Here is a 20,397-nt window from a genome sequence, read left to right on the forward strand (position 1 = left end):
GAGAATCTGCTCCATAGTTCTCTTCTGGCTTCTGGTGGTTTGCTGGCTGTCTTGGGCATCTGGGGCATGTAGATGCTGCGCTCTGATCTCTGCTCCCTCTGGGCATGCTGTGTCCACATTTCACCTGTCTCTTAAGGACAGGGGCTTACCTACTCCAGTATGACCTCATATCAACTAATTAAGTTTACAACAACCCTGTTTTCAAATAAGGTCACATTTTAAGGTATTAGCGGTTAGGACTTCAGCCTATGAATTTGGGGAGACACAGTTCAATTCGTAATAGTGTCTTTCTAGGAGTTTGTCCATTTCATCTAGGTTGTCTCATTTGTTGGCATGCAGTTGTTCATGGTATTCCCTTATACTCCTTTTTGTTTCTGTAAGGTTGGTAGTAATGTTCCTTCTTTCATTCCTGATTTTAGTAATTTGAGTGCTTGTTCTTTTTCTCTTTCCTTCTTTTTATCAGTCTGGCTAAAAGTTTGTCAATTTGGTTGATTTCTTAAAAGAAAGAAATTTGGGGGGCGCCTGGGTGGCTCAGTCGTTAGGCGTCTGCCTTCGGCTCGGGTCATGATCCCAGGGTCCTGGGATCGAGCCCCACATCGGGCTCCCTGCTTGGCAGGAAGCCTGCTTCTCCCTCTCCCACTCCCCCTGCTTGTGTTCCCTCTCTCGCTGTGTCTCTCTCTGTCAAATAAATAAATAAAAAATCTTAAAAAAAAAAATTTGGTTTCATTGATTTTCTCTATTTTTCTATTCTCTGTTTCATTTATTTCCATTCTAGTCTTTATTGTTGCTGGACAGAATTAATATAAAAATTAGTTGCATTTCTATATACCAGCTACAGTTAGAAAATGAATTTTTTTAAAAGGACCATTTTTAATAGCATAGAAAAAATTAAGTACCTGCAAATAGTAATAGAAAAATGTGCAATATTTCTGTGACGAAAACTATAACACATGATTGGACACCTTAAGGAAGACAAATAAATAGAAGGATCCACCATATTCATGGATTGGAGGACTCAATTTTGTTAAGATGTCCTCAAATTGATTTATAATCCCATGTAATTCCAATAAAAATCTGAAACAGGTTTTTGTTTGTTTTGCTTTGTTTTGGTGTGCAACTTGACAAGCTAATTCTAAAATATATATGGAAATGCAGAGGGCTGAGAATAACCAAGACATTCTTGAAGGAGAAAAAGATAGAAAGATGCTCTTGGGTATCAAGACTTATTATTAATTCAGTGCATTACATTGGCAGTGGGACATCAGTAGGCCTGGAACAGAGTAAAGAGCTCAGAGTAATTCATGCGTGTGTGAGCACTTGATTTATGGGAGAGGGGCTTTTCAGGAGGTGATGCTGGGACAACTGGGTATCCAGATGGAGAGAAATGAAATTGAATTCGTACTTTCACTGTGTACAAAAAGTCAAGTTTAGGTGGATTATAGACCTAAGTGTGAAAGGCAACATAGTGAAGCTTCTTGAAGATGATGTGTATTTCATGGCCTCAGGGTTGGGAATGGCTTCTTTTTTTTTCCCCCACACATATATTTTATTATTTTTTTAATGAAGTATAATTGACATAACATTAGTTTCGGGTGTACAACATAATGATTTGATATTTGTATATACTGTAGTATATTGCAAAACGGTTACCACAATAAGTCTAGGTAACATCCATCTCCATACATACTTGCAAATTTATTTTTCTTGTGATGAATTTTTCTTTTTTTAAGTAGACTCCATGCCCAGTGTGGAGCCCAACATGGGGCTTGAACTCATGACCCTAAGATCAAGACTTGAGCTGAAACCAAGAGTCTGATGTTTAACCAGCTGAGCCACCCAGGTTCCCCTTGTGATAAAAACTTTTAAGATCTCTCTTAGCAACTTTCACATAGGGAATACAGTATTAACTGTAGTCACCAGGCTGTTTAGGGAATGGTTTGTTAAAAGAGACATAGAAGGCATTAGATATAAAGAAAAAGTGGTAAATTTGTATACATTTAAAATTGAGAATGTTTATCAAAAGATACCATTTAGAAAATGGAAAGAGCAGCTGTAGAGCAGGAATTCTTTCTTTCTTTTTTTAAAAAATTTTCCAGTATAGTTAACATACAGTGTTATATTAGTTTCAGGTGTACAATATAGTGATTCAATACAATATAGTAATTCAAAAGTCTGTTTCTTAGTTTGTCTCTCTTTTTTTTTCCTTTGCTTGTTTGTTTTCTTTCTTAAATTCCACCTGTGAGTGAAATCATATGGTATTTGTCTTTCTCTGACTTATTTAGCTTAGCATAATACCCTCTAGCTCCATCCATGTTGTTGTAAATGGCAAGATTTCATTCTTTTTTATGGCTGAGTAATACTCCAGTGTGTGTGTCTTCTTTATCCATTCATCTATCAGTGGACACTTGGGCTGCTTCCATAATTTGACTATTGCAGATAATGCTGCAATAAACATCGGGGTCCATGTATCCCTTTGAATTAGTGTCTTTGTATTCTTTGGGTAGATATGCAGTGGTGCAATTGCTGGATCGTATGTTAGTTCTATTTTTAACTTTTTGAGGAACCTCCATACTGTTTTCCACAGTGACTGCACCAGTTTGCATTCCTACCAACAGAGCATGTGGGTTCCCCTTTCTCTACATCCTCGCCAACACTTGTTTCTTGTGTTGTTGATTTTGGCCATTCTGCCAGGTGTGAAATGATATCTCATTGTAATTTTGATTTGCATTTTCCTTTTTTTTTTTTTTTTAAGATTTTATTCATTTGAGAGAGAAAGAATGAGAAAGAGGGAGCACGAGAATGGGGAGGGTCAGAGGGAGAAGCAGGATACCCGTTGAGCAGGGAGTCCGATGTGGAACTCGATCCTGGCACTCCAGGATCATGACCTGAGCTAAAGGCAGATGGCTTAACCAACTGAGGCCCCAAGGTGCCCCTTGATTTGCATATTCCTGATGATGAGTGATAATGAGCATCTTTTTATGAGTTTGTCTATTGGCCATCTGTGTGTCTTCTTTGGAGAAATGTCTGTTCATGTCTTCTGCCCATTTTTTAATTGCATTATTTGTGCTGAGTTGTGTCAATTTTTTTGTGTATTTTGGATACTAACCCCCTAATGCATATGTCATTGGCAAATATCTTCTCCCATTCAGTAGGTTGTCTTTTGGTTTTGTTGATTGTTTCCTTTACTGTGCAGAAGCCTTTTATTTTGATGCAGTCCCAATAGTTTATTTTTGCTTTTATTTCCCTTTCCTTGGGAGACATATCTAGAAAAATGTTGCTACGGCCGATGTCAGAGACATTATTCCCTGTGCTCTCTTCTAGGAGTTTTATGGTTTCAGGTGTCACATTTTGGTCTTTCATCCATTTTGAGTTTATTTTTGTGTATGGTGTAAGAAAGTGGTCCAGTTTCATTCTTTTGCATGTAGCTGTGCAGTTTTCCCAATACCATTGTTGAAGAGACTGTTTTTCCACTGGATACTTTCCTGCTTTGTCAAAGATTAATTGACCGTATAACTGTGGGTTTATTTCTGGGTTTTCTATTCTGTTCCCCTGATCTGTGTCTATTTTTGTGCCAGTACCATACTGTTTTGATTACTATAGCTTTGTTATATAACTTGAAGTCTGGAATTGTGATATCTCCAGTTTTGTTTTTCTTTTTCAAGATTGCTTTGGCTATTCAGTGTCTTTCGAGATTTCGTACAAATTTTATTTTTTAATTTTAATTGTAATTTTAAGTTTTGAGAGAGAGTGAGTGCGAGCAGAGAGGGACAGAGGGGGAGGGAGAGAGAGAATCTCAAGCAGACTCCATGCTCAGCGTGGAGCCGAACACTGGGCTCAATCCCAGGATCCTGAGCTCATGACTGAGCTGAAACCAAGAGTTGGATGCTTAACCGACTGAGCCACCCAGGCGCCCCAGAGATTCCATACAAATTTTAGGATTGTTTGTTCCAGTTCTCTGAAAAATGCTGTTGCTATTTCGATAGGAATTGCATTAAATCTGTAGATTGCTTTGGGTAGTATAGAGATTTTAACAATATTTGTTCTTCAAACCCATGAGCATAGAATGTCTTTCCATTTCTTTGTGTCATCTTCAGTCTCTTTCCTTGGTGTTTTATAGTTTTCAGAGTACAGGTGTTTAACCTCTTTGGTTAAGTTTATTCCTAGGTATTTTATTATTTTTGGTACAATTATAAATAGGATCAATTCCTTGATTTCTCTTTCTGCATAACTGATTTTGGGTCCTGAGACTTTAACTGAATACATTTTTTTTGTTTTTGTTTTGTTTTAATTTGAGAGAGAGAGGGAGAGGGCAGGGGGAGGGGCAGAGGGAGAGAGGGAATCCTCAAGCATACTCTGCACTGAGCACAGAGCCTCACACGGGGCTCGATCCCAGGATCCTGAGATCATGACCTGAGCCGAAATCAAGAGCTGCTGCTTAACTGACTGAGCCAGCCAGGCACCCCTTAACTGAATTCTTTTATCAGTTCCAGCAGTGTTTTGGTGGAGTCTTTCAGGTTTTCTACGTAGTGTATCATGTCCTCTGCAAATAGTAGATGTTTTACTTCTTCCTTACCAGTTGGGATGCCTTTTATTTCTTTTTGTTGTCTGATTGCTGTGGCTAGGACAGGACTTCCAGTACTAAGTTGAATAAAACTGATGAGAGTGGACATCTTTGTCTTGTTCCTGATCTTAGGGGAAGAGCTCTCAGTTTTTCCTTGTTATGGATGATGTTAGCTGTGGGTTTTTCATAGATGGTCTTTATTATTTTGAGGTATGTTCCTTCTAAGCCTACTTTATTGAGGGTTTTTATCATGAATGGATGTTGTACCTTATCAAGTGTGTTTTCTGCATCTGTTGAAATGATCATATGGTTTTATCCTTTCTCTTATTGATGTGATATATCATGATTGATTTGTGAATATTGAACCACCCTTGCATCCCAGGAATAAATCCCACTTGATTGTGGGGAATGACTTTCTAATGTGTTGTTGGATTTGGTTTGCTAGTATTTTGTTGAGGATTTTGCATCTATGTTCATCGGAGCTACTGGCCTGTAGTTCTTTTTTTTTTTTAAGGTTTTATTTATTTGACAGAGAGAAAGACAGCCAGAGAGGGAACACAAATAGGGGAGTGGGAGAGGGAGAAGCAGGCTTCCTGTGGAGCAAGGATTCCGATGCGGGACTTGATCCCAGGACCCCGGGATCATGACCTGAGCCGAAGGCAGACGCTTAACGACTGAGCCACCCAGGCGCCCCTGGCCTGTAGTTCTTTTTTGTGTGTGTAGTCTTTATCTGGCTTTGGTATCGGGGTAATGCTGGCCTCAGAATGAATTTGTAAGTTTTCCTTTCTTTTCCATTTTTTTGCAATAGTTTGAGAAGAATGGGTGTTTGGTGGAATTCACCTGTGAAGCCGTCTGGTCCTGGACTTTTGTTTGTTGGGAGTGTTTTGATTACTGATCAATTTAATTGCTGGTAATGAGTCTGTTCAAATTTTCTGTTTCTTCCTGTTTCAGTTTTGGTAGGTTATATGTTTCTAGGAATTTATCCATTTCATCTAGGTTGTCCAGTTTGTTGGCATATAGTTTTTCATAATAATCTTTTTTAAAAAATTTGTCAGAGAGAGAGAGAGAGCACAAGCAGGGGGGAGCTGCAGGCAGAGGGAGAAGCAGGCTCCCCACTGAGCAAGGATTCCGATGCGGGACTTCATCCCAGGACCCTGGGATCATGACCTGAGCTGAGGGCAGACGCTTAACCAATTGAGCCACCCAGGCATCCCAAGTTTTTCATAATATTCTCTTACAATTGTTTGTATTTTTGTGGTGTTGGTTATTATTTATCTTCTTTCTTTTGTGATTTTGTTTGAGTCCTTTCTTTTTATGGTTCTGGCTAGAGATTTATCAATTTTGTTGATCTTTTCAAAGAACCAGTTCCTGGTTTCATCAATCGCTTCTATTGCTTTTTAGTTTCTGTATCATTTGTTTCTGCTCTAATTTTTATTATTTCCTTCCTTCTGCTGGTTTTGGATTTTGTTTGTTCTTTTTCTAGCTCCTTTAGGAGTAAGGTTAGGTTGTGTATTTGAGATTTTTCTTGCTTCTTGAGGTGGGCCTGTATTGCTATGAACTTCCCTCTTAGAACTGCTTTTGCTGTGTCCCAAAGGTTTTGGACTGTCATGTTTTCATTTTCATATTTTTCCAGGTAATTTTTGATTTCCAAAGTAGGAGTTATTTCTAACACATGATGAATCTTAACATCACAGTTTTGAGCATAAAAGGGCGAACTCAAAGGCTGTGTGCTTCCATTTCTGTAAAGTTTAGAAACAGGCAAAATTCACAATAAGTGAATTTAGGAATGAATACTTAGGTGGTAAAACTCTAAGGAAAGCAAGTATTTGTCTTTATTACCATGAAGCAGGACAGAAGGAGGGCCTTCTGTGCTACAGGGATTTGTTTCATAATTTCATTAAATTATATATTTATGTTGTGTGTACTTTATGTTTTTCAATAAGATAAACAGTTTTTAAAAATGGAATGTGATTTGTGCCTTTTTGATGGCTTATTTGTATAAGAAGATATTCTTAGGTTTTCAAAAAGCTGTTTTCTCCTGGTATTTGGAAATCTTTTATTTTTTTATTTTTATTTAAAGCTTTTATTTTCAAGGAATTTCTATACCCAAGATTAAGAGTCACGTGCTCTGCCGACAGAGCCAGCGAGGTGCCCCTGGGAATCTTTATATTTGCAAATAGGTCACATTGACTGGGCCCAGATTTAGAGTATGTGAAACTACTCAGACTTGTAGCTCTGTTTGTTTTAACCCTCAGACTTGTAGCTCTGTTTGTTTTAACACTATAGAAGATACTAATATATATCAAAATGGAAATTAAGTTTGGTGTCTCTCTGCCTTCCAGTGTCATCAAAGCTCTGATATAAACACCTGAATCTTCTGATGGTTTTCTTGTTTCTCTTACTGTGCTTATTAACAAGCAACAGTATCTTCACATCAGCTTTACTGATATTCCTCTTTCAAAATCTTGTGACAAAGTTGGTTTTGAATATTTCTAAATAACTTTGTTCATTCAAACAAGGTAAACTACATGTAAGGCAGGACTTAAAACAGCTAAATACAATCAGAATTATAAATGAAGTTTAAAATATTTACATAACAGAGAATTAAAAGGCCCATCTAGAAGTTAGGTAAAGAAGAGTCAGCACTAAGACATTGAGTTCCGAGGTTATATCCTTGCCTGTGTTCTCCTTTCTGCTGCTCACGTCTAATGGGCATTGGAGGTGAGGGTCATGGAGGGTGTAATTATGTTGGAAGAATGGAAAGCACTGAAGGATGAGAAATAAGAGAACGGATGAGTCTGGTCAAGATCAAGCAAGGATTCTATGCTGGCTACAGTTCCAGAAAGAAATTGAAGAAGTGGGGAAAGAAATTGAAATATAAATCATATTAATGAGCCTTAAAATTAAAAAAATATTTTAACAAGACTTATGTGGAAGGCATTTATATAACTTGGGGCTAGAGTAAGGGGCGTTGGGGGTGGTGGGGTAACAGGTACGCTGGGGCTGGGATAGGTATGTACGTTGTGTCTGTTGCGTAAACGTGCCCAGGAACACATCTTGAGATTTTGAGGAATCAGCATAGGGATAGGAATTAGAAGGGTTAATTTGAAGGAATATGGTCAGTTAGTTGAGTGAAAATGCAGAGGTAAAACTCAGTGGCATTTAAAAGGAGCATAAATGATGGTAGGAAGGAAGAAGAAAGAGCATACGTGGGTATAAATATCGCATATGATCAAGCTAATGAGTGTTAGTCCTGCCTGAAAATTCATCTCAAGATTATTAAGTAAGGGATTATGGCTAGCTCAAATAGAGGCGAAATGTTCTTTGTAAACAATTATAAATTTCTTGGTTTTACATTTTAGTAATTATCCCTTAAGTCATGTTTCTTTACCTTTTGAATTTTTATTAGGGGTTGTGCATTCACGATGGTACCTGGAAGTCTGCAGTTTATGGTTTTGGAGATCAAAGTAATTTGAAAAAACTGAGAAATGAGTCAAATCTGAAACCTGTCCCAATTGTTGGTTCAAAATTGAAAAGAAGGTATAGTAACTTAAAATCTATTCTTTTTTTTTAAGATTTTATTTATTTATTTGAGAGAGAGAGTGAGAGAGCACAAGCAGGGGGAGGGGCCGAGAGAGAGGGAGAAGCAGACTCCCTGCTGAGCAGAGAGCCTGATGCGGGACTCAATCCCAGGACCCGAGATGATGACCTGAGCTGAAGGTAGATGCCCAACCAACTGAGCCACCCAGGTGCCTCAAAATCTATTCTTTAGTATATCAAGTCTAAGTATATTGCTGGTGATGTGGTTTATAAAGTATGCGACTTAGAAAAGCCTGAGACTGTTTTGTAGTGAATTCAGGGTTGTCTTCCTAGCTAAATAAAATATAATTAATATATTATCTTAAGCTTAAGTACTTCATATATAATAACATATTTGGACTCTGGGAGAAAATGAATTTTTTGCCTTTTTACTATCATTATCAAAATCAAACATCAGTTAAGTTTTGTGCAGTAAAACGACCATTTTAATAAGTGTGGTGATCTTATGTAGATTATCTATAATTAGTACTTTTTTTTTTAAGATTTTATTTATTTATTTGACAGAGAGGGACACAGCAAGAGAGGGAACACAAGCAGGGGAGTGGGAGGTACAGAAGTAGAGAGAAGCCGACTTGCTGCTGAGCAGGGATCCTGATGCGGGGCTCGATCCCAGGACTCTGGGATCATGACGTGAGCTGAAGGCAGACGATTGAGCCACCCAGGCGCCCCTATTAATAGCACTTTTATGTGAAAACTTTTTTTATGTGAGAACTCTAAACTCATACTAGGGCTTGGCTGTTGAAATGAGTGTACTGTCTAGGGAGATGGAGGGGGTAGAACATATGTGTTAAGTGCCCTTGGCGTGAAGAATACTGCTCTCCCAGTCGTCACTTGTTTAGGTAGGTGTGGAGAACACAGGACAGATAGATGAATTTTAACTGAGAGCAGATCTGCCATCTTTGTTGTCATTACTGCCTCAAGAAAATTACATTTTTTATTCAGAACTTTGCCGAGTTAACTAAGTGGAGAAAATGCAGCATATTCTTGGGTCTGTGGGTCTGTCTTGCAGGTGGCCGATTTCTTACTGCAGAGAACTGAACAGCTATTCTATTCCTTTCTTGGGATCAGATGTGTCTGTTGTGAGGCGGACTCAGCGTTACTTGCTCGAGAATTTAGAGCAATCACCTGTAAGTGCATGCTATTTAATTTTTAATGAAGAGTATACTGTTCATTATCGTTCCCATACCTGTTTAATGTAGGGTTTTTATGTTTACAAAGCAAAAAAAAAAAAAAAGCAGGCTAAATAATGCAGGGTTCAGTTTCTGGAAGGGTAAGAATCAGTAGCATAAAGCATTTTGCATTTTATGGGGCTAGAGATAGCCTCCCCCATAATTCACATCTGGCCAGCTGCATACCTTGTTAATGAAACAGAACAGAAGCAAATTTAGTCCAGGGAATGCTGGTGTCATAAACACCCAGCAACCCCTACTGCACGCTTTAGCTGCTAGGGTACTCTGTTGCTTGTGAGATGTCTGGGTTTGCCTCTCCTTGCGACCTCCGATCTCTGGAGTAACATCTTATTCCTTTTGGTGTGGGAAATAACTGCTCCCACTTCTGAGACTTGAAGAGGAAACTGTATTCCTCAAAAAGTTGAAAATAGAGCTACCCTACGACCCAGCAATTGCACTACTAGGTATTTACCGCAAAGATACAAATATAATGATCCGAAGGGGCACCTGCACCCCACTGTTTACAGCAGCAATGTCCACAATAGCCAAACTATGGAAAGAGCCTAGATGTCCATCAACAGATGAATGGTTAAAGAAGATGTGGTAAATATATACAGTGGAGTATTACACAGCCATTAAAAAGAATGAAATCTTGCCATTTGCAACAATGTGGATGAAACTAGAGGGTATTATGCTGAGTGAAATAAATCATTCAGAGAAAGACAGCTATCATATGATCTCATTCATTTGTGGAAACAAAACAGAGGATCATAGGGGAAGAGAGGAAAAATTAAAACAAGGCAAAATCAGAGAGGGAGATAAACCACAAGAGACTCTTAATCATAGGAAACAAACTGAGGGTTGCTGGAGGGGTGGGGGGATACGGTAACTGGGTGATGGACATTAACGAGGGTATGTGTTATATGAGCCCTGGGTATTATATAAGATGATGAATCACTGACCTCTACTTCTGAAACTAATAATACATTATATGTTAATATATTGAATTTAAATTTAAAAAATGAAAGAAAGAAAAAGAAAGAAAGCAGGACCAGAGCTAAAGCATGCCACAGGGGGGAAAAAGAGGAAACTGTATCTCAATTTAAAAGATCATTTTCTCATAGAAGAGGTTGTAAGTATAATCTGTATCTTACAATGTGTAGTTACTAAATTTAGGTACATTCTTGTGGGCTTTTTATGTATGGATCATGGGGACTTTTGTGTTCAGCTCAAGGAAGCTAATTACCATTTGCAACAATTTCTTTAAAAAAACAGGCTCCCAATGCCTGGTTTCTGAACAAACTTTTAGAACATAACACGTTCATAAAGTGGAAACTGCTTTTGCGCACTGTTTATGACCACAGAGGAAGTTCTAAATAGCTAACATTCTTGTATTACGTAGTCTACAGAAGTAGGGAGTAACATTCTGACTTTACGTCCTCATCTAGGTCCAGTACGCCGCTTATATGACGGTGGGAGGCATCACCTCTGTTATTAAGCTGATGTTTGCGGGACTTTTCTTTTTATTCTTTGTGAAGTTTGGCATTGGAAGGCAGCTTCTCATAAAAGTAAGTGGTATTTTTATGAAATTAGGTCTTTAGAAGTATTTTCCATGAGTTTTTAAAAATATCACTGAGGTTTTTTTTATTTTTTCCTTTAGTTCCCATGGCTCTTCTCCTTTGGTTATTTTTCAAAACAAGGTCCAACACAGAAACAGGTAACCCTTTCTTTAGTATACAGCTCTTAAATAATTTTCTTTATTTTGTTTTTACTTTTCCTCAGTGCATTTACTAGAACAGGTAAAACTTGATGGAGCACTTACTATGTTTCAGATGGGCTTTTATGTTCTTTATGTAAATTAGGTGACTCTGTCTTTTCCCAACACCCTTAACTTGGTATTCTCTCCACTTGACCAGTGAGGAGCCTGAGGCACAGAGGCTAAGTAACTTGCCCAGGGTCCTACAGCGAGTAAATAGCTGGGGAGAGGGCCCAGTCATCTGGCTCTGAAGTTTTATTCTCCTTACTTCATAGAGATCTCAGAAACATTTAGTCTTCATTTTTCTCCTCTGTACCCCCTCCTTCCCAGCGCTTCCCCTCCCCTTCCACACATGCTGGCGCCTCCTTCCTGCCATGTGGTGGTTCACAGACCCCGAGTCAGGCCCAGGCCCGGGTCAGGAGCTCCGCCCGCTTGCATGAGGCCCCCCCACCAACCATGAGCTTCCCCTCTCGCTGGAACTTGAGCAGCATTTGCTGATCCTATTGCTTTTAATGTACCCATCTGTCCATCTCCTCTCACGGGCTTTCCTCACGATCTAAACCCACCCCCCTGCAGTTTCAACTCCTGCTTCACTGATGGGAGTTGAGAACGTGGGTTGTGCACCCCGCGGAGTCCTGCTGTCCAACTGCTCTCATCTCCACCTTCTCCGCTTCTCAGGGAAGGATTCTGTACAAGACAAATCCCGCCACCTGTGCTCTTTAAAAATCAAGCACTTCTTGTGTGGCAGGCGCAGAGCTAAGTGCTTTACGTCACATTTAGTCCTCCCGTGATCATGTAGGTAAAGGTATTAGCCACTTTTTCCAGCTGAGGAGGTCATCAGAGCAGGTGTTACCTGCCCAAGTTCATGTGGCTAGAATGCGGTGGACCCAAGAACCACACCGGCCTGAGCCTTAACCTTTACTGCGGACTTCCTTGTGGTCTCTCCTGCCATTCTCCTCCTGCCTTTCCTCATCCTGTGCACATGCCAACCCAGAGAGGAGTCCTCGACCCTCCTTCACCCTGTCTTCCCCTCACTAGAGTTGACGTTGGTCTTAATACTGCTAAGTGCTTTGAATGCTGTGAGTCCCTATTCAGTCTGTTATCTCTGACATTACTGTCCTTTTTTTTTTTAATTTTTTTTTTTTTATTTGCAAGAGAGAGAATGAGAGCACGAGAGGGAGGAGGGTCAGAGGGAGGAGCAGACTCCCTGCTGAGCAGGGAGCCCGATGTGGGACTCGATCCTGGGACTCCAGGATCATGACGTGAGCCGAAGGCAGTCGCTTAACCAACTGAGCCACCCAGGCGCCCTCTGACATTATTGTCCTTCTTGAAATACTCGCTCCCTTGGCTTCTGAGACCAACGCTCTTCCAAGTGTCCACTCTCTTCCTCTGCCGTCCCTGCACTTCTGAGGGTCCGCTTCCCTCCCACTGTCCCCAAGCGATCTCGGCAGTGTTCTCAGCAGACCTGCTTAGATCTGCTGATTACCTGTCCTGTTTTCCTGGACATCTTGACCTGGATGTCCCTTGGGTACTTGAAATTGCACACGTCATGATCTGAACTTCTTTCCCTCAAACACTCCTCTTCCTTTGTTTTCCATCTCAGTTGGTGGCATTGTCATCTGCCCAGTCATGAACGTAGGCATCATTCTAGATTTTTCTCCAAACCCATCATACCCACCTTAGCCAAGGCTCTTGCCCCGCTCTCCTTTTCTTTTCCCTCTCTTCCCGAAATTGTGCACATAACATAAAATGTACCATCTTAACCATTTTTAAGTGTTCGGTGGTATCAATACCATATTGTTACTCAAAACATTCGTTTTATACAAATTCACGTTGGTCTGCAGCACATTTGTGCAACTATCCCCACCATCCACCTCCAGGTCTTTTTCCTTTCACAAAACTGAAACTCTGTCCCCATTAAACAATAACTCGCCTTTCCCCTCTTCCCCCTGCCCCTGGCCACCATCGTTCTCTCTGTCTCTATGAATGTGTCCACTCTGGGTGCCTCATACAAGTGGTCAGGCAGTATTTGTCCTTCTGTGACTGGCTTATGTCACTGAGCACTTTGTCTTCAAGGTTCCTCCGTGTTGTAGCAGGTGTCAGACTTCATGCCTTTTTAAGGCTGAATAGTAGTTCCTTTTCACACACTTATACACACACACCACACATGCACAGACACCCGCAGACACACACACACGCACACAACCCCCTCATTCATACATCCCCCATCTCCATCCATCCATCCATCCATCCTTGGGTTACTTCCACCTTTCAGCTATTTTGAATAGTGCTGCTGTGAACATGGGTGCAAATACATCTTCAGGATCCTCCTTTGAATTCTTTGGGATAAATATCCTGAAGTGCAATTGCTGGATCCTATGGGAATTCTATTTGTAATTTTTTGAGGAGCCACCAGACTCTTCCACGGCTCCCCACCATGTTATTTTCCCACCAGCAGTGCACGAGTGTGCTCATTGCTCCATGTCCTTGCCAACACTTGTTTCCCAGGCCTTTTTTAAGGTTTATTTTTTAGTAATCTCTATACCCAGGGTGGGGCTCAAATCCATGACCCTGAGATCAAGAGTCACATGCTCCACCAATGGAGCCAGCCAGCTGCACCCTGTTATTTTTTATAGTAGTTCTTCTCACAGGTGTGAAGTGATATCTCCTTGTGTTTTGATCTGTACTTCTCAGTGATTCGTGGTGTGGAGCATCTTTTCATGTGCTTATTGACCATTTGTAGGTCTTATTTGGAGAATGTCTATTCAAGTCCTTTGCCCATTTTTGAATTGGTGGTTTGTGTTTTTCTTGTTGAGTTTTAGGGGTTCTCTGTAAATGGATATTAATCCCTTATCAGGTATGTAATTTGCAAATATTTCTTCCCACCGCTGTCCAAGATGGAAGACAGATCTGACCTGGTCGTCATCTTCATAACCTGGTTCCCTGACGTACTGCATGGGCAGTGATTCTTACCTGGGAGTTTGTGTATCAGAATGCCCCAGGAAGCTTTTCCATATACACGTCCCGACCCTGAGTCTGGACATTCTGATGCAGTAGGTGTGGAGTAGGGCCTGGAAGTACAGAGCTGTGGTTCTCAACTTTGACAAGAGCCTAAAACTGATGACCAGAGATTCAAGTGTGATTGGTCTGGAATGTGGCCTGAATATTGGGCTTTCTTTACAAACCAGTTGTGTTAATGTGTTGCCAACGCTGTGATCCCTGTTGTGGAGGTGGGCAAGCTCCAAGTCTGGTTTGGGTGATTTTGATTCACACCCCGAGAGTCCCACTGGCTGGAAGTCTATCTCCAGAGGAGCGAGGTCCTTCATGATCTAGTCCTGGGTGGCAGATAGGTTTCAGTTTTCATGCCAACTCTGATTAGTTGGTAGTAGCAGCCTGGAGATCATGTTGAAAATTTTTCTAGGGGCGCCTGGGTGGGTCAGTCGGTGAAGCGTCTGCCTGCAGCTCAGGTCATGATTCCAGGGTCCTGGGATTGAGTCCCGCATCGGGCTCCCTGCTTGGTGGGAAACCTGCTTCTCTCTCTCTCCCTCTGCCACAGCTTGTGCACGTTCTCTCTCTCTCTCACTCACTCTCTCGCTCAAATAAATAAAATCTTAAAAAAAAAAAAAAAGACATTTGTTCTAAAGCTGAATATGTGCCCAGCCTGAGAGGGTTATGCTCAGCTAGCCCATGTGCCCCAGGCAGGCAGGGTGGGGACAAGTGCGTCTGACCTTGTCTGCACCTTTAATACGCAAGTACCACCCTGTTCCCTGGTCCACTGTGATATTGCATCCCTTCTTGCCTTTCCATGATGGTGTCTCCTTTCTGGTGCCCACCCCACTTTTCTGTGTAGTACACTTAGAGTGTGTGTGTGTGTGTGTGTACACATTTCAAAACCCTGCCCCATCCTACCGAACAGATTTAATAATACCCTCCTTTGAACTAGTCTGGCATCTTTTAATTCATGTCTCACATTGTTATTAGATCTACATGTGTATATTTACACACATACATATTTGTATCCCCCACTAAGCTGTCAGCTCCAGAAAAACAGGAACCGTATTTTAGTGGTCTCATTAACAATTTTTTTTACCACAACTGAATTCTTCATTATCTTATTTCTGAATTTAGTGATTGTGAAAGATGCTCGGATAAGTCTTCTAGAATTGAATGTTTTGAATCAGGTTTTTATATCTCCAATGGAGCAATTCTGTCTGGCCTGTGTTTCCATTTCTTGTTGGCTAGTTTGGTCTTGTATCCTCAGATACCTGATTACCACAATCTACCACCACCACCATCCTAGCTTTTCCTCTGGAACTGCTGTTTTCACGGCTAAGGACCGTCTGTCTTGCACCCCTCTTCGTCACCACCTCCCTCCCCCAGCACCAACCAGGCATCAAAACTTGCATCTTCCAAGAATTGATTTTTGCCCCATGCTTAAAGGATGATAGGGTGTTCTGGCAGAATAGTGGTGTTTTCATCTATTTGAAAATGTCTCATATTAAGTAGAGTAGTAGGTTTTACCATGTTCAGGGAGGAAATGACATATTTATTAAATAAGGCCTTTGCTTTCTTCTCAGATTGATGCCTCATCATTTACTTTGACATTCTTTGGTCAAGGATACAGCCAAGGCTTTAGTCCTGAGAAGAACAAACCGAACATGAGAATTTGTACTCAGGTGAAAGGACCAGGTATTTCACATATGACTTAAGATTGCTGGGGAGTTTTTCATTGTCTTAAGGTATAAAGCAGTATTGCGAGGTTTTTTTCTAAAGCTTCATTGTTTTAGAAATAAACTTGCACAAATTATTTAATAATATATTCTGTTAAAGGAAGGATTGAAATTGTTATAATCTAATTTTATTATTACATCCATCGCCCTGGTTTTGTTTTTTAGGATGATTTAGTAATTCTGAGTAGCATATTTTAATATTAATAAGAAAAGGGGCTGGTTGACATTCTCATACTCAAGGGTCACTTTAAAGCAGTGAAGTTATAACAAAGCTGTGGGCCAAGTGAACATGCTGACATTGTTTGTAAAATGTGTGTGCCTATGTGCATTTTTCTGGAGAGGGTAAAGGAGTTTTGATAGGTGGTTGAAAGGATCTGTCACCCAAAAAAGTTCAAGAACTTTTGGTATAAATTTTACAGAACTCTACAGAGACAGTCCTACTTGTGAATTCTAGTATAATTACCAGTTTAATTACCATCACCTCTGATAGATCAGAGGGGATCTTGTTTTGCAGTTTCAGTCAAGCCAGATGGCAAAGATATCTTTGTATCTTGCCTTCTTTTCAGATTCCCACCAGGCTTTTTAAGATAAATTCACCATATTTTTATTATTTGACAGAATTGTAAACACTGAAGTTCCACTTGCATATAGACTTCTTTTAAAGCTACTTCTTAAAATTAGACTTTTAAAGTTACTCAGTTGTTTTTCTTAAAGAAATTGAATTTTTTTTTTAAGTGGAGACTGGTGTGTGAATAGAGAAACAAGAAATGAGGATCATTGGCTTCAGTTGTTGCCCAGGGGCAGTGCAGAGGGCACAAGCCATGGACCCGCGGCAGCTCCGTGTGCTCCCAGCTCAGCCACTGCCTGACTTCGAGTCTGTGCCTCAGTGTCCTCCCCTGTAAAATGGGGATTAAAAAATAGGACTAACTTCATGTCATTGCTGGGAGAATTAAATGAGGTTAATAAAATTAAAACACTAACAGATCCTAACTTAGTAAGTACTATATGAATATTATTAGTTTTAAGTGAACAGAGTATTTATTGAGAAAATTCTATATACCTAGAGTTAGATATCAAACCGACCATTTGGTTTTTGGGTGTTGTCAAATGCACACTTCATTAATAGTTTTCTTTGATCACCTATCTTCTACAGAGGCTGGCTATGTGGCCACCTCCATAGCCATGGTCCAGGCAGCCATGACTCTTCTAAATGATATCTCTGATCTTCCGAAGACGTGAGTCTGGTTTTCTTCTAATTCGAAGATGTCGTTTTCATCTATATTTTAGCTTATTTTGATTCAGTTTTCAGACATTGGGTCTGCACATAAGCAATTACAGTACCTCTGATCCAAAGATAAAGGTAAATTAAAATTGTGAGGAGGGCAGTTTCTTACTGGCCTCTGAGAACAATGCACAGATAAATAAGAGACAGAGAAGTTTGAGCGTTATGTAGGCTGACTTTCGTTCCTTGTAAAAGTAGTGCAGGGCCGGAGTCAGCTACTCAGAAAAGGTCCCTGTTGTTAAATAGTATTATCAGGAGCCTCTAGTCAGTAATGATGACACCCAGCCAGCAGTGGGAAGCTGTGATACCAAGTGTGAACTGATGCATGGCATCTCAGCTAGAGGATTATCAAGTGGACTCAGTTACTGGAGCATTTAGCTGTTACTGTAAAAATAGGCCAACTTTACAGATGAGTCCTAGGCCTGCAGGCTTAGAAACAAATAAATATAGACATGACCTGAAACAATATTAAGTAACAAACATAAAAATGGTATAAAGTGAAACCTAATTAAATTTTTCCAAATAATTCTACAGTTGACCCCCTGCGTAGTCGAAAACCCATGTGTAATGTTTAACTCCCCCCACATTTAAATAATAGCTTACTGTTGACATATATATTATATACTGTATTCTTATAATAAAGTAAGCTAAAGAAAAGAAAATGTTAAATCATAAGAGAAAATACATTTATAGTACTGTAAAAAAATCACATATAAGTGGACCCATGCAGTTCAAACCCATATTGTTCGAGTCAACTGTATACCCTTTGAAAATACTTAGCATTTTATAAATGTTAGTCAGTAGATTTAAAGAAACTTCTTTTTCATCCACTTTGTCTTATTTATGCTTTCATATAATTTTTTGCCTAAATTTATTTCACTCAGGTCCTTTTTTGTTCTCCTGAGTCTGAGGACTGTCTCTACCAACAGCAGCAGCCCCTTAGGTTGATGACCCTCAGTCGAACACTCAGCAGTCCACGGAGACAATCTCCCTGGGAGCTGAGCCCTTCTAGATGGGTTTGCTGGGTGCTAGTTTCTTCCTGGCTTATAGCTCCTTTGCTCATTTAGCTTATTTTAAGAAAGGAACCCAAAGTAGTCCATGATGGAATGAAAGTTTTCATGAGTTCTCTGCATGGCTTGATGGCTAGTCCTCCAGCGAATCACACTCCCAGAGGAGAGGGCTGGAGCTTGCTTTGTGCACGGTTTGACCTTGTTCTCGTCTTACAGGGGCGGGGTCTTCACCCCTGGAGCAGCCTTCTCCAGAACAAAGTTGATTGACAGACTCAACCAACGCGGCATTGAATTTAGTGTCATTAGCAGCTCTGAAGTCTAAACAGTTGAAGAATTACCTGAAGGCATAAAATGCATGAATTAACGGCTTTTTTAAATTTAAAATTTTAAATTCTTCTATATCCTGACTATATGTTAAAGATTGTCAAATATAAAATATGTACACATTAAAAGCAGGAAATTGTACTAGCTTACCCTAAATTTCAAATCTTAGCTGATTTCGTGATTTTATTGCTCGTGAGAGAGAACTAATCTTTGACTTTTTCACTGAAGAATTCATGGTCAATTTTTAAACATGAGCTGGCAGATCAGAGGCTGGGGTGGGGGTCTCCCTCTGTGCTGCTGACAGGCCCCAGATGAGGTGCTCAGGCTGGTGGTCTTGGGAGGCGGTAACCGCCACTCTCCTTTTGCCATGGTGTTGAACGGGACCTCACCTTCTAAGTTTCTCTACATACTCTTCGGGACTTTGCCAAATGAAACTGCATTTTTTTGCTATTTTAGCCTAGTTTTTCACCCATAGACACTGATTTTTTGACTATTACCTAAGTTGAATAATAAAGGGTTGTCACTTGAACAGTGGTTTTGTGTTTGGACCTGCATAGGTATTTGAGTTGGAGTCTGGCCCGGGTATTGCTAGAATTGGGCCTGTCATTTCTTTTCTCTGGTTCTGTACTTGAGATTGGTTTTAAAGATCTAGCTGGCCAGTTTCTATTGATTTTCACTGCCTGACCAGAATTTTTCTCTAATTTACTTTTTGTATTTTAACTAGGTTTTCCTAGAAAACAGTCTGGTGATTTCTGCTAAATAACAGGTCCCAAACAGGTCCCCCCAAACACAAATTTTTTGTATTTTAACTAGGTTTTCCTAGAAAACTAGGTTTTCCACTGAAGCCCTAAAATAAGGCAAAGGACTTTTCCTTTTGTAATAAGCATATGATAAACACATACATAGTCTTCTGTGCCATTCATTACATAAAGAGGTTGGCCACTGCCTTTATGAAATTTCTACTCTTCAATGAGAAGCGTGACGTAGATAGAAACCTTATTCGTGTGGAGGGACCCTTCTGTGCTGCCTGTACTGAGGGGGGATCTAACTTGAAGAGGGAGGTTCATGGTGGTGGTGGTGTTGGGGTCTCGTCCATCCTCTGCCCGGCCTGGTTGGGAACTAGGCTCAGCTGTGCCCTCATTGGTGGGCCCTTAGAAAAGTTCTTATCCTCTTTAAAATCAGGAAGGTGTACGGGAGCAGCAGATCTCACGACTAGCCACATGGCAGAATCCTAATGCAACAGTGGGCTCCCCAGTGGGCCCCCGTGGCCTGCAGGAGTCAGTGGTTTAGATGTGCATTTGGGAGCCACTTGGGTGAAGCTGCATGCTGTGTCAGTGTTCTTTGCAGCTTGGTGATGTCTGCCGTGTCCGGCTCTATAAAGTGGACACTGATGTGTATACAACCTGTGTACAAGTGTGTCTCCTCCAGATTTTCGTTGTAACCCCCCAAGTCTCCTCCAGTTGGAAGTACATTCCTTCTGCAGTTATTTCTGCAAATTATTAGAGAACTTCGAAGCTCAGTCCAAGGGGTAGAAGCCTTTCCTGCTTCCTGGGGCCTCACTGCTGGTCTGCCTCACTGACAGGCTCTCAGGGACTCCGTGAGGCTTGGCAGATCCCGGACCCCCACCGTCCCCATGCGGAGCTCCACACTTGGGCTGCAAGCTTTCAGGTTATTTTTTAGCTGATGTGTGTCCTAGTCCCGAGCCTGAGCTGCAGGGAAAACCCAAGCCTCCCTGATAAGCCCTTGGGACCTGTTATTTAGCAGAAATCACCAGATTCCCCGCCTTCCTAGGGAGACTCGCTAGCCCGTCCTGCCAGTGGAGTTTCCGTGTCCTGTTTGATCTCCCTAACTTTACTCTTTAGGGAGCAAGGACTGGGCTTGTTGTCTCTGTTTCCTCCTTCCTGGTTCTTATGCAAATCAGCCCAGCGCCACACACCCCCCGCCCCCCAGGGCAGTTCTGCCGCA

General features: G+C 40.8%; 1 protein-coding gene across 2 annotated transcripts in view; it reads left to right on the top strand.

Moving 5' to 3' along the window:
- Window positions 1–18,581, top strand: part of SCCPDH (saccharopine dehydrogenase (putative)) — a 38,233-nt gene extending 19,652 nt beyond the window's left edge. Inside the window, exons 6-12 of one of the 2 annotated variants that reach the window (XM_045877603.3) lie at window positions 7,971–8,101; window positions 9,171–9,288; window positions 10,779–10,898; window positions 10,991–11,047; window positions 15,664–15,775; window positions 16,970–17,051; window positions 18,325–18,581. In XM_045877603.3, coding sequence (XP_045733559.1) covers window positions 7,971–8,101; window positions 9,171–9,288; window positions 10,779–10,898; window positions 10,991–11,047; window positions 15,664–15,775; window positions 16,970–17,051; window positions 18,325–18,430 — 726 coding nt within the window. In that variant the 3' untranslated portion in view covers window positions 18,431–18,581. The remainder of the gene's footprint in view (window positions 1–7,970; window positions 8,102–9,170; window positions 9,289–10,778; window positions 10,899–10,990; window positions 11,048–15,663; window positions 15,776–16,969; window positions 17,052–18,324) is intronic. The other variant, XM_064594440.1, reaches the window with a different exon arrangement.
- Window positions 18,582–20,397: the final 1,816 nt, after the last annotated feature.

The sequence above is a fragment of the Mirounga angustirostris genome, unplaced genomic scaffold, assembly GCF_029215605.1.
Source record: "Mirounga angustirostris isolate CCGP_5_RB_7025 unplaced genomic scaffold, mMirAng1.0.hap1 SCAF_6, whole genome shotgun sequence".
NCBI classification, from domain to species: domain Eukaryota; kingdom Metazoa; phylum Chordata; class Mammalia; order Carnivora; family Phocidae; genus Mirounga; species Mirounga angustirostris.